General features: G+C 38.1%; 1 protein-coding gene across 1 annotated transcript in view; it reads left to right on the top strand.

The window, feature by feature from the left end:
* MYOM1 (myomesin 1) overlaps window positions 1–13216 on the top strand; it is a gene marked incomplete at its 5' end in the record, with an annotated part of 103970 nt that extends 90754 nt beyond the window's left edge. The window contains 7 exons of the mRNA XM_011360499.1: window positions 2263–2301; window positions 2392–2497; window positions 5636–5799; window positions 7957–7993; window positions 8248–8270; window positions 10569–10624; window positions 12923–13216. Of these exons, the coding sequence (XP_011358801.1) occupies window positions 2263–2301; window positions 2392–2497; window positions 5636–5799; window positions 7957–7993; window positions 8248–8270; window positions 10569–10624; window positions 12923–13216 (719 nt within the window). The remainder of the gene's footprint in view (window positions 1–2262; window positions 2302–2391; window positions 2498–5635; window positions 5800–7956; window positions 7994–8247; window positions 8271–10568; window positions 10625–12922) is intronic.
* Between the last annotated feature and the right edge of the window lie 400 nt (window positions 13217–13616).

The following is a 13616-nucleotide window of genomic DNA, read 5'->3' as shown; positions in this document are numbered from 1 at the left end:
TTATAGCCATAGAGTGTGAAAAATCAGGACTGCTAGCTGGTCAAATTATAATGGATAGGTTCATCTGCGAACTGTTTGTTGCTGACATGGCTATATGCTTGTTTAGTGTGTGTTTTGATGGCAATTCTATAAATCACAGGGCCCTAAAAATGCAAACACCAAACTCTGAAGCTACAATAAACTGCAATGCAGTATATTTATCCCTCCCTTAGTTTTCCAAGAAAGATGCTGGGTTTTATGAAGTTATCCTGAAAGATGACAGAGGAAAAGATAAGAGCAGACTGAAGCTGGTGGATGAAGGTCAGTCCATCAACTGCTGGGGTCTGTTTTGTGTGTTGTATATGGTTACCAGAATTATCAGTGAGGCTGAGCTGATGATTGAAGTCATGCTGATGTTTTTGTCCACAGATTTTGTTTTCAATGAAATTCCAACTGAGTGAACTACTGTTATATTAAAAATTACTCGACTTTTAGTTTTCCTAGAAATCAGAAGTGTACTTTTGATCCTCAGAGAATTTATAGTCCACAGTCCACTAGGGGTCTGTTTTCAATATAAATCATCATTTTTGTTTCAACCCTATAAAAAATGTTACAGGATCAAAAACTACTGTGAAAAGTAGATTTTAAGAATACACACTTAAAAGATGGCAAGACGCTCTGGAAAACAGTATGGAGATTCCTTAAAAAATTAAGAATTGATCTACCATATGATCCAGCAATCCCTCTACTGGGTATTTACCCCAAAAACTTGAAAACCATATCCGAAAAGATATTTGCACACCAATGTTCATGGCAGCACTATTCATAGTGGCCAGAACATGGAAGTAACTGAAGTGTTCTACGATAGATGATTGGCTAAGGAAGCTGCAGTACATATATACTCAGCCATAAGAAGAGATGAAATACTGCCATTTGCAACAACCTGGATGGACCTCGAGATAATCATGCTAAGCGAAATAAGCCAGACAGAAAAAGTTGAAAATCACATGATATCACTCATATGTGAGATATAAACCTAAAAGCAACAAATGAACAGGACAAACAGAGACTCAGGGACATGGACAATGGACTAGTGGTTACCAGAGAGTAGGGGGTTGGGGAGAAGGGAAGAGGTAGACAGGATAAAGAGGGTCAAGTATAGGGGTTTGGGGGAGGGTGAAGTGGGTAAAAGGGATCAAATATATGGTAGATGAAGGAAACTAGACTCTGGGTGGTAATCACACAATAGAATATATAGATATCAAATTATAATTAACACCTGAAAAGTATATAATTGTATTAACCAATGCTATCCCAATAAACTTAAAAAAAAAATTTTAAAATTAAAAAAATAAAAGTTGGCAAGAAAGATTTATATATGAAACTTGAAACCTCTCAGTTATTAGCAGAGCAGGAAAGCAACTTCCATTTTTCAGACACTACTAAGGACAAATACATCATGATAACAAAGACCTGTATATGACCCCCAAACTTCCAATTTTGTTCCTGAACAATATCTTTAACAATATTGCTAACAAAAAGCAGAAGTCTGATTTCACCTTCCTGATTCTTGGTGGAGGCAAAACAACATGTGTTTATTGGCAAAAAGCATTATTAGACTGTGAAATATCAGGTTACTAGATGGTTAATTCATTATGAATTGAAGACACCGATATGAAAACTTCCTCTAATGTGAACTAAGGCTTCCTGGGACTTAAGAGAATCTTAAAGCCAAGAACCTTCCTGGAAATCTCATTGTGGCTCTTTCTCTAGAATGTAAATATAGTGACAGTTATTAAGAATTAGAAGAAAAAATATCAAAATAAAAGCAAGGATATTTTAAAACTTGATTAAAATTGAGTCATTTTCTCCAAGAGCACTTATTATCAATTCATCAGAAAACTCACCTTGTGACACATACCCCTCACCAGACATTTATTTACTTATTTAATTTTATTAAATTTATTGGGGTAACATTGATGAGTTAATAAAATCATATAGGTTTCAAGTGTAGAATTCTATAATATATCATCTGTATATTGCAGTGCGTGTTCACAACCCAAAGTCAAATCTGCTTTCATCACCGTATGTTTGATATCCTAATTTGCCCTTTTCTCCCTCCCCACTACCCCTTTTTTTGTAACCACCATACTGTTGTTTGTGTTTATGAGTTTTTGTTTGTTAGATATTTTTGAGAGCACAATGCTGACTAATAGTTTTGAGATTTAGCCTTACACTGAGCATTTTTATGCTAAAGTTTTGTCTGTGAATCTCTATCCACAGCCTTTAAAGAACTGATGACTGAAGTATGTAAAAAAATAGGTAAGTTAAAATGTTCTCACCATGACAGTGCTTCATTATTCTCCTGGATAGGCTTACAGGTGTATGAAATATGCTCTTTGCTTCTTTCAGCTTTGTCTGCTACAGACCTGAAAATCCAGAGCACGGCTGAAGGCATCCGGCTGTATTCTTTTGTTACTTACTACCTGGATGATCTAAAAGTTAACTGGTCCCACAAGTAAGTAAATGGAAACTTAATTGCTGTGCAGAACTTCTTTCTCTATTAGAGTGAAAAAGGTAGGAAAAACAACAGCAACCCTCTTTAATCTCAGCTAAGGAGTCTTCTTACTTCTCAGGTCTGACATTGATGAGCATAGGACAGAAGCACCCAGGCCATTCCCTTAGCGTGAGGTTGGCACATTCCCTCAACATATACATGGTGAGGCCAGTGCTGGCTAACACATTCGTCTTTGTGATCATGGAAGTACCACAATTTGTAGCTATCTCTATAATGTGACCTCTACCTCCAGATGGTCATGCTCGGTCTCCCCCTGCTTTCCCAGGGCATCCAGAGCCAAATTCTGATCCTCTTGCTGTAGACACAGCTATCCCATGCTATGGTCTGAAACAGAACTAAAGCAGCATGCACCAAGAGGCACCAAACTTCCTGTTATATGAATCAGTAGCCATTCACCAGAAAAACCTAATCCAGAGATGTGTCCGAGTTTGTTATTATTGTTGTTTATAGCAAGTAGCACAGTTTCTTGTCCATCTGGAAGGCTTGGAGATATCAAGATGACTTTGGGAAAATGTTTTTAAACTGGATTGAGCCTGATGATCTGTCACAATCCCAGGCTTCCTTTGTGGAGTTCTAGAGGGATTCCATTCAAGTTCACCTCTGGGATTCCAAAAGCCAAAATATGTTTCTGAGTCGAACTATTTCTCCCATTTATACTCTTGATGTTATCCTTAACCTTGGTGCTTCCTTAGAATTTCCCGAACTGAAAGAAAACAGCAGCCTGGCATAGAACTCTGATGGGGCACAGCCATTTTCGGTGGCTGGTTCGGATGCAGCAGACACTCATTCCTAAAGTCCTTCTGAGCCTCACTGAGCAATGGGTCACTGTGGTATTTCCAAAGAGGCAGACAATGACGTTTGTTTATGTCTTCCCGTCAGTGGGCATTCACAATATGCGGGGCACTGCTCCAGCCATTTAGATGTATGAATTCATTTAATATACACAACTCTTTGGGGTGGGTGCTTCTCAGTTCAGTGGAGAGGAAGTTCAGGCTGGGGGAGGGTGACTTAGGTGACACAGCTAAGTGGTGGGTGAAAGGATATCCATAGGTAGCCTGGTTCCAGACTCTCCCTGTCATGGCACTACACCTGTGTTCAATTGCATTAAAAGTCTAGATTAACATTTAACCAGAACTGGGTCCCACAAAGCAATCATTTGTGTTTTCTTTAAAATGACTTCCCTGTTACTTAGAACAGTATTTTATTATTATTATTAATTTCCTGAGTTCTAAAAAAATGAGAAGTGAATTCCAATGTAGAATTCTTGGGGTTTCATTTCTTTGTTTTATTTCTTTCAGAATATATTTTAGGAAAGTAATTATCATTTAAAATAGATCAAATTCCAGGAAATTCCTCTGTGACATTTAAGACATTCTAATATATCAGTCTGAAGAATAAGAGAAGGTAAATTAATTGAATCATCAATCAAAAAGCTTTACCTCATCTCAAAGTATTATTTGTTAAAAAACATTAGAACATTGAGTTTTGAACAAACTTCTATTAGATTAGCAAAGCATAAACTTCTTACACTATTTGGTCTAGTCAGCTAAATGAGTGTTTTATATATCCACACACCTATGAAAGAAAGATTCAGGAGTCGAGGATTGTCTTCATTGTCTTTATGTAGGTATGTGACACAATGAGAAAAAAACTTGAAATGAGTTTTAGTCTTGACTTCCCTCCTGTCTTCCCTTGGATCTAAGGAAAGTCTTTTAATTTTCTGAATCTCACGTGATAATACCTGCTCTATCTCATAACACTGATGGACCCAATGAAAGAATGAAATTAATGGCACTTTGTAAACCATGAAGTGCTTTACAAATTTAAGGTATTATTATCCATGTTAACCAGAGATTAAAGAATTCAAATATTTATTTTAGCGAAGAGAGAACTATCTGTCTTTTTAGCTCTGCAGGACATTTAGATTGCTCAGGCTAAAATCTATGGGTACAGATGGGTTCCTTTATCTTATATTTTTATGGCATTTTAATTTTAATATCTTTTAAGAATGTACTGTATAAGAAAAATGTTGAATATTTACTTGAAAATAGAAACTCTTTTGGTGATTTTTGTTTTTTTAAGTTTTTTAAAGTTCATTTTGCTTATTATAGCTACAAACACAATACATGCTTGTTTTAGAAAATATATTTATAATATATTATAAATTAGAGTTTATAATATGATGTTATCCATAATTTTCCTAGTCATAGTAATACCTCCATCTTTTCTCTATGTATAATTATTAATAAAATAAAGTAGTTTTGGGTAGTGCATTTTATCTTTATTTCCTTACATGTTTACAAACTCTTCATAAACTTACTTTTAACATCATTGAAAATATATCTACCTTGACCTTTCTCTGACTTCATCTATAACAGTGGCATTTCTAGACCGTCAGATCACAAAACAAACTGTTCTATTTGCTTTTATTCTGTTCAAAAGAAAAGAACACAATGCATGGGTCTGCGTATGACCTACTATAGAATACCGGGAAACTCACGCCCAGGGCCAGAGAAGGTTCCTCATTCATTTTGGCAGCAACTCTGCTTTTCATTCACTTTTGGCCTTACTACCAAGTGCATATTTACATGTGTTTTAAATAGTTTTGTAACCACATATGTCAATAGATGTCAGCCACGGATGAACCTCCTTAAGTATGTTTTTGACTAGCTTGTAAAATCCGATTAATATCCATAGACCAACTACATGACATATGTAGTAATGTGATATGTACCTTAGCCTTTTTACTTTAAAGATTCCCTTAGTCCTACAAATAAGCCCAAGCTAAAACAAAGGTTATTAATACTGCTGAGACGTATTGGTGTTGCAATGTGCCTGGGCCCCAGACTGCTATTGGGAGTTAAATGTGATATTGGTGGACCCCACTCTGGGCCTTGGAATCCAAGCTCAGTGATTCAGGGTCCATCATTTCTCTGAAGCTGTAGAGCATATGTGGATCCCATATTATTTGAAAACCTATAAAATTTGGTAAGATCAAATTGGTAAGATCTTCAATAAGAGACAAATAAAGCCCTAGACAAAAACAAACAATAATGATGTTTCCTTTGATTTGAACAGTGGCACTGCTGTTAAGTACACAGACAGAATTAAGAGTGGGGTCACCGGGGAGCAGATCTGGCTGCAAATCAATGAGCCCACTCCAAACGACAAAGGGAAATATGTAATGGAGCTCTTTGATGGCAAAACGGGATACCAGAAGACAGTGGATCTTTCCGGACAAGGTAAATGGATATTCTGCAGATTTGAACTTATTATGGAGCTTTTTAAAAAGAATGAAGGTGATAAGAGGTCATTATATTACCTATTGAAAGATGATTGGTGATTTTAATAATGTAGTTTAAATTCAGCAATGGTGGTAGAAGCAAGAAGTCAATGGGTGGAGAATGGTTAAAAAGTAAACACTGCTCTTTCAAGATGTTTACAAAGAAGGGAAGATTGATTTACAATTACTTGAACAGGAACAAACACTGAAAAAATTTAGTTTTATTGTGATTGAAATTTGAGCATGTTCACGGAAGGAACAGTTGAGGTGGAAGAATTGAAGATGTGAGTGAAGGGGACTGATTGAGGTATCAGAGATCTGAAGAATGGAAGGTTGGAGATCCAGGGGCAGAGGTGACAGTGTCGACCTTGGAAAGGAGTAGAGATACCTTTTCTTCAGAAACCAGAGGGGAGTAAGTGTAAATAAGCTAAGACAAATATCAAGGAGAACAGAGGGAAGTTGGAAAAGTTGGATCTTTATGGCCTCAGATTTCTTGGTCATCTGCTGAGAGAATGGGAGGTTCTGGAAAGATAAGGGAAGAGGAGAAAGTCATGAGAGCCTTGGCAAAAGGCTTCCACCTCAGAATGTAGATGAAAGGCGATTTGCAACTCTTAATTAAAAATTTAAAAGTTAAAACATATACAATCAGAAATAAAAATTAAAAACACTGCCATTTCTCCCTGTCCTGGTACTATACTCTTCATCTTATTTATTATTTCCTGAAAAAAAAAAAAAAAAAAGTCTGTGTAGAATTACTCAAGGAGATTGGGGACTGACTTTTTCTTCCACTTCTTCATATATTGAAATGCAGTCTAAACATGCCATAACTCTCAGTGTTTTAATCTTCAGAGAGTAGATTCATCATTTAGAGAGCAGCCTTTCAATCCTGCCTTGAGTTGTTTTGTGCTAAGTCCCCTTACCCTGCTTCCCATGATGACAAGATACTCTGCAGGGAATGTAAGTGGCTGCCTCCAGGGACTCGGACAGTCCAGGCCACACTGTGCCTGAGTCACATACTGCAGCAACAGGGGGTTTCTTCTACAGAATATCTGATACTTTGAAACAAATAGAAAAAGGAAAATAAGACATGGGTAGATAAATTTAAAACTTTTTAAAGATTTGCTTTTACTCTCTGGCCCACCAGAGCTTTTTTAACTACCTTTCTCTTGAATCCCCCGTAAGCAAAATTCTATGGATTATCCCACCAGGCTTGACACTGCCACAAAATACAGACTGGCTCTCCTATGCCTGTCTTTTTCTCAGTGTGATAGGAGCAAAAAGAAGCGTACTGAACTCTTAGCCTGGTTTAGCCTAACTCATCTATCTCCAGAGACTTTAAACCCGACTTTATGCTTGTTTTTTTTTTCATCCAAAAAATGAAGGGGGGTAGACTAGTATTATATAAATATTTTCTAGATGTAAAATATTATGATTCCCAGACCATAGAGGAGCTTAAAGACAAGATGAGAGAGCTTTCAAAACGAAGCTGCCCTTTCACCTGAAGTCTTCAAAGTGGCTTACTCTGCAGACTCAGAAAAAAAAATATTTTAGAATTCTATGGCTCTCATTTCCTTGTCTCATTCCTCTTTTATCTTATCTCCTGAACAGTTTAGAAGCATTGCTTCAGGCAAGCACTAGCACACAGTGCGACTGCAGTAAACTTGTGTTCTTTAAAACAAATAGATGGGCCAGACCACATAACATAGAAACATTTAACTGTCTGAATAGGAGGCCATGACATGTGGGATGATTTAATAATAGAAAATCCTTTTTGATGCTCAGGATGCTTATTAGACAACCAACTTTTATTTGAAACAGACCTTTATTCCCATTTTATCTTCAGTGGAGCTAAACTTTACCTTTCTGTCTGAGGTTTTGAAGGTCTCTCACGGAACTGAGAGCTTCTAAACTCGGCTAGTTCATCTTTTCTACTTAGAAAGTATTTCCTTAAGTCCATCAAACTATAGAGCAAACACATAGGCATAGTCTTATTCAAAGTCAGATTAGTTGTATCTGCACTGATCACATTGACTTCATGTTGTGAATTTTAATCAGCCTCTTTATGTCATCAATTCTGGGTAAGAAAATTCTAACTTCTCTTTTTTCCCCCTTAAAGCATATGAGGAAGCCTTTGCGGAATTCCAGAGATTAAAGTAAGCCCCTTTTACCTAGCAAATGTCACTTGCATGCACTAATTTCTTTAGAATACTGGGTGAGCTGCTACCCCTTCTGAGTGACAGAGAGTCTTTTATTTCAACGAGTGCATTAAAGCAGCGATTCCCACTACCTCACTTAGTAGCAAAATGTCTCTGAGGCAATGAAATGCAGTCAAGGTTAGCTACTTTAAAGTAACACTAAAACCAAATTCTTCTTTGTTTGTATGTTTGTTTGTTTATCTCAACCACAGACAAGCTGCCATTGCAGAGAAAAGTAAGTAATCTCCCTCCCCATTCACTCCTGGCATAGTTTTAAAATATACCTTTTAGTTTTCTATTATGATGACAGTAGAAGAGAGTGAAAATGTCAATTTTTAAATTTCTTTCTTTTTTTTTAAACCTTAGTTGTTCTACATGTTTTCATTTAGTCCCTTGAGTAAGAATGTCCATGAAAAGAAGGTCTTAGGTTATAACATAAGAAAGTCATCCAGCTCTTGACTTGAGCTACCACCCAACCATCTGGAAAAATCTCTGGGCTGCAAACCACAGAATAGGTTATTAAGCATTTGCAGCAGACACACCATATCAAAAATGTATATACATTAAAGACAGTAAGAAACAAGAATCTTTGTAAATTTGAAATCTGAAACTGGTCCCCTAACAACTACTCTGCATTTTTCTGAGACCTCTGTAAAGATGCTGAGTAAGGCCTTCCTTCATTTCACTGGACACAGCCCGCATGAATAAACACCAAACAGCCGAGTCTACATACCCCAAAATGAGCTCACTACTAACTTCTATCAACTATTTGCTTCATACATAGATATTTCAAAAAGCATGCAGGCTTACGGGATCCCAGAAGTCACAGACTGACTAATCCATCATTCAGGATTTTTTGCAGTATGGGAGGCAGAATTTGAAAACTATCGAAGGTTAAACCTGTAGAGTTGGTCCTTAGCTGGAATGGAAGGGAACCAGGAGGAAGAGTGAGAAGTAAAGTCATCTGTCTGCCTTTCAGTGGCTCTGGGTCACTTAAGATAGAACTTTTACCTTTGCTGTGCACTGCTTTCCTCCCTCCTTTCTGCTCTCTCCCTCTCCCCACTCAGGCCCTGGGTTTGAGAGGCAGCTGCTAGTGTTGAGTGGGCAGATGCCAGCACCAGGGGCATGCTAGGGAGAGTCCAAGCCACAGGGAGCATTTCTTGTTGGTACCTAGTATGTCCCTCCTGTTCTTGGACACAAAAGCAAAGCCAACAGCTGCAGCAGTTGACAGCCTCTCCCCATTCTTGAACTCTCTTGTGGGCAAGTTGCCCTACCCTCCCTCCAGTTCATGAACGTTTTCCTAAGCAATTTAGATCACAGCAGTTTAGAGCTGGGAAAGACGTTAGAGCTCTTCCAGCTCTATGTTTTTAAATTTTACAAGCCATAGAACATTAATTCAAAAACCTTCCACACAGACCCAATATATAAAGTAGGTAAAAGCTGAGTTATCTTCATTGATGTTGGGATAGGGTCCTGGCTCCCAGACTCAATTTCCCATCTTAACCTTCTCTCAAGCACCCTCAGAGGAATCCCATAGGTGCTGTGGAGCAGAGTTTCAAAACTTTATATCTACAGGTCTAATGCAATCATCCTCCATTCTACATCAGGAGGCTGAGTTCCACACAGTGACATGTCTTACCTAATATCACACAGCAAATGACACAGGGAGCCAGATGATAGGTCGTGCTAACAAGCAGTATAAGTGCAATGGAATCAGCAGGAGAATATAGTTGAGATTCAGTCAAAGCTTAATCCTGACTTACTGGAGAAGAGAATTGTAGAAATAAAGGTCAAAAGTCACACATAATGAAGTCAGCCTAAAAATGAAACAGTGGAGGCCACTGCATTGGTGCCAGAGAGGGTAGCTTTGAGTGAATTACAGAAAGATGTCCTTCCCTGAGGCTGAAATAGTCACACACGCAGCACATGGATTGGCTGGGGAGTCAGCCTTCGATTTCAGCACCCTTCCTGCACTTTGTCCACTCAGCTGGGGACAAAGACAGTGGCCTGCATAGCACTACCAAGAACTATGAAGAGAAGAGGAAAGGAAGCTCTGTAGGGAAAGACTCAAATCTCATGTTTTCACAGTCCTACAGATCTCCCTGGTGTACAGCCTCCAATTATGCAACCTTTTTTAATCATAGGGAAGCTCATAAAAGAGGCCACACTGAGCTTGGAGGCTTTCTGTAGAGATCTGCTCCGCCTCCTCAAGCTGAGCCCCACTGAGCTGCAGAAGGGCCAGGGCTAAAAATAGCCATGAAGATTATAGGGCAAGTCTTGATCCAACAAAGCATTTTCAAGTTGATATTTTAAATACAGACAGAGACACCTGTGTACATGAAAAATGTGTGTGAAGGGCAAACATTCAGCATCACTGGATCATTTTTCCTTATTTTGCATATTGAAAACAGGTATAAAATAACTATAAAGGGAAGGAGACTAGATTGGAAAATTAGACCCCTGGGTGGTTTTGTGAGTGTGATTACTGATGCTCATCATTTTAGTGATTAACTGGAAATGCCTATGCTTTCAGATCGTGCCCGGGTACTGGGCGGTCTCCCCGATGTGGTCACCATCCAGGAGGGCAAGGTAAGCATAGAGCACTCCTATCTCTGCTCCTTCCAGACTGGGAATGGGTTCCAGCGCCTCCGACTTTGTTCCTTGTTTTAAGATACATCCCATTACCTTCATCTTATGCCATGGCTGCTTGTGCTGGACTTCAGAATGGCCAAATATAAGGTATAAACTGCAGTCACTTTTCAAGTCATCTTAATATTTTGGGCCAAGAGGCAGGATACAAGTTTGTCTGATGTGGGCACATGTAGAACACTTAGTGTTTTTCCATAGTTACCTTTAAAATCACGAGAAGAGGAAAATGTTTCAACATAACTATATGAGAAATGTAATTGAAGAAAGAAGCAACTTCTAACACCTACTGGAAAATCAATCCTGTTAAATACCTCACCTTTGAAGAGAAACATGCTGCTTCATGAATTTCTATAGACTATTTCAGTTGAAACTCAATTTCTTTCCATTTAGTTTTAAAATGGTGTTTCTTGACTCCATAATAATCTCTCTGAAAAGCAATGAATATAATTTCTAACCTGGATTCACTTTCTTCACCCCTATGTTTTGTTAAAACCAAGTTTAATATACCAGTCATAGGGATAGAGGTATTTGTAGTGGAATAAAACCTTTTCCCGCATCAAAATGGCAATAGAGACATATGATGAGTGACTGGAACTGGGGTGATAAAACAAGGCATATCTTTATTAAAGCCTTTAGATAAAGGCTTTAATGAGAGACGAGTTTCATCCAACTGTGCTTCTTTTTCCTTATTCTTACTGAATTTTAGGAAGAAAGAAATGCAATAATGAAATTTAAAATGTGAAGTAAATTCAACAATGTTGGCCATTAGGGAAATGCAAATTAAAACACGATAAAATATTATAATACACCTATCAGAATTGCTAAAATAAAAAATATTGACAACAACAAATTCTGGTAAGTATGCAGAGAAACTGAATCACTCCTACATTGCTGGTAGAAATGTAAATCAAAATTGTCTAACTACTCAGGAAAACAGTTTGAAACATGCATTTACCATATGACCCAGCAATTGCACTCCTGGGCATTTATCATAGAGAAATTAAAACTTATATTCAAATAAAAATCTGTACACAAATGTTCATAGCAGCTTTATTCATAATAGTCCAAGACTGTTAACAGCCAAGATAACTCTTATAGATGTAAACATACCATGGCACACTACTCAATGATAAAAAAGGACAAACTATTGATACATAAAATAACTTGGATGAATATGCAAAGAATTATGCTGAGTGAAAAAGGCAACCGCAGAAGGTTACATACTGTATGATGCTATTTATATAATGTTTTTTGAAATTACAAAATTTGGAAACAAACAGAAAACAGATTAGTGGTTGCCAGGAGCTAGGAATGAGGTTGGGAGGTTCGGGTGGGTGGGGGAATGGGTGTGGTTATAAAAGCAACACATCCTCTATCCCTATGGTGGTGGTGGATACATGAACCTAGACAGGTTATGGAAGTGAATAGAAGTAAACATACATAACACAAATGAAACAAATAAAACCGGGGAAATCTAAATAAGATCAATGGATTGTACCAATACCGATGTACTTGTTGTGACATGCTATAGTTTTGTAAAATGTAACTACTGGGGGAAACTGGATAAGGGTACACAGGATCTCTGTATTGTTTTTTACAATTGTATATGAATCTACAATTATTGAAAAAAAATTTCAACCAAAATGTAAGGTAGAATAAAACTATAGGCCTAAACATTTCAGCACAGATGGAAATATAATAAAAGGTCAGGAAAATAGAAATACATTTTGGTAGAGCAACTGCAACAGATTGAATAGGGTTTGTGGGGAGAAATAAGATAAGAAAGATGGAATTTGAAAATTACTCACATTATCTGAAACAGCTGTTAGGATTCTGCTGCTGGGTTCTGTGATGCAATTGAAATGCAAAAGTGAGCAGGTGGTGATTATGGCAATGAGGAAGTTTCTCTACTGAGACAGAGTCCAAAATGCCACATTAGAGCAAAAGGCGTTTATGTGTTTATGAAAACGAAAATGGAGATGGGAACTGGAAGCAAAGTCCGTGTGATTTTGATGATAAGCATTCCAGAACCTAGAGAGCCGAGGCCCTGAAGAAACCTACTCAAGTTTGATTTCAAACTATAAATCACACGGTTGCATACACGTAACAAGTTCAAACTCTGATCTGGGAGGTTTATATTCATCCTCTGTTGGGTCATTCCACACCACCAGGGGATTCTTGAAGTTGGATCGTTATATATGGTATCTCTCCTTCCCTCTCATAAAACTTGTTTTGCAGGCGCTTAATCTCACTTGCACCGTGTGGGGTGACCCAACTCCAGAGATCTCCTGGTTGAAGAATGAGAAGTCCCTTGTCTCAGATGACCACTGCAGCCTCAAGTTCGAAGCCGGCAAGACCGCCTACTTCACCCTCAGTGGGGTGACCACCTCTGACTCTGGCAAATATGGGCTGGTTGTGAAGAACAAGTACGGCTCGGAGACTAGTGACTTCACCATCAGTGTGTTCATCCCAGAGGAGGAGGCGAGGGTGGCCTCTGCAAAGCCCCAGAAAGGCAATAAGCAGTCCAAGTGACCACAGACCACAGGGAGGGCAGTGAGGAGAGCTGCACTGGGCTGCCCTGTGCTACCTGTGTGCAAACGGTGTGGGTCAAGTGTAAGGAGTCTTCATGCTTTCTACTCCAGGTTTTTTGTTCCAGGTTGGGGAAGGGAAGGATTGTCAAATCTTTTATTCATACAAAAAAAAAGTACCAACTAGCATTTTAATAGTTTTTCTTCACAAGTTATGTGTTAAGAAAATACCATTGGTAGCACAAATATTAGGAAACAATTTTAAAGAAAAGACCAGAATAAAGTTAGAAAGAAGTTGAGTGATGATTAGGGAGCAAGAAAATGTGTTGCAGAACAGAGTTTGGATTTGACTAGACTTTTATCAGTAAGTTCTCATGGATTGCAATTATACTTCAGCATCCTAA

The sequence above is a fragment of the Pteropus vampyrus genome, unplaced genomic scaffold (assembly GCF_000151845.1).
Source record: "Pteropus vampyrus isolate Shadow unplaced genomic scaffold, Pvam_2.0 Scaffold55, whole genome shotgun sequence".
Taxonomy (NCBI): Eukaryota; Metazoa; Chordata; class Mammalia; order Chiroptera; family Pteropodidae; genus Pteropus; species Pteropus vampyrus.
Note: the sequence above shows the minus strand (reverse complement) of the source record. Positions and strands in the feature narration are given on the sequence as shown.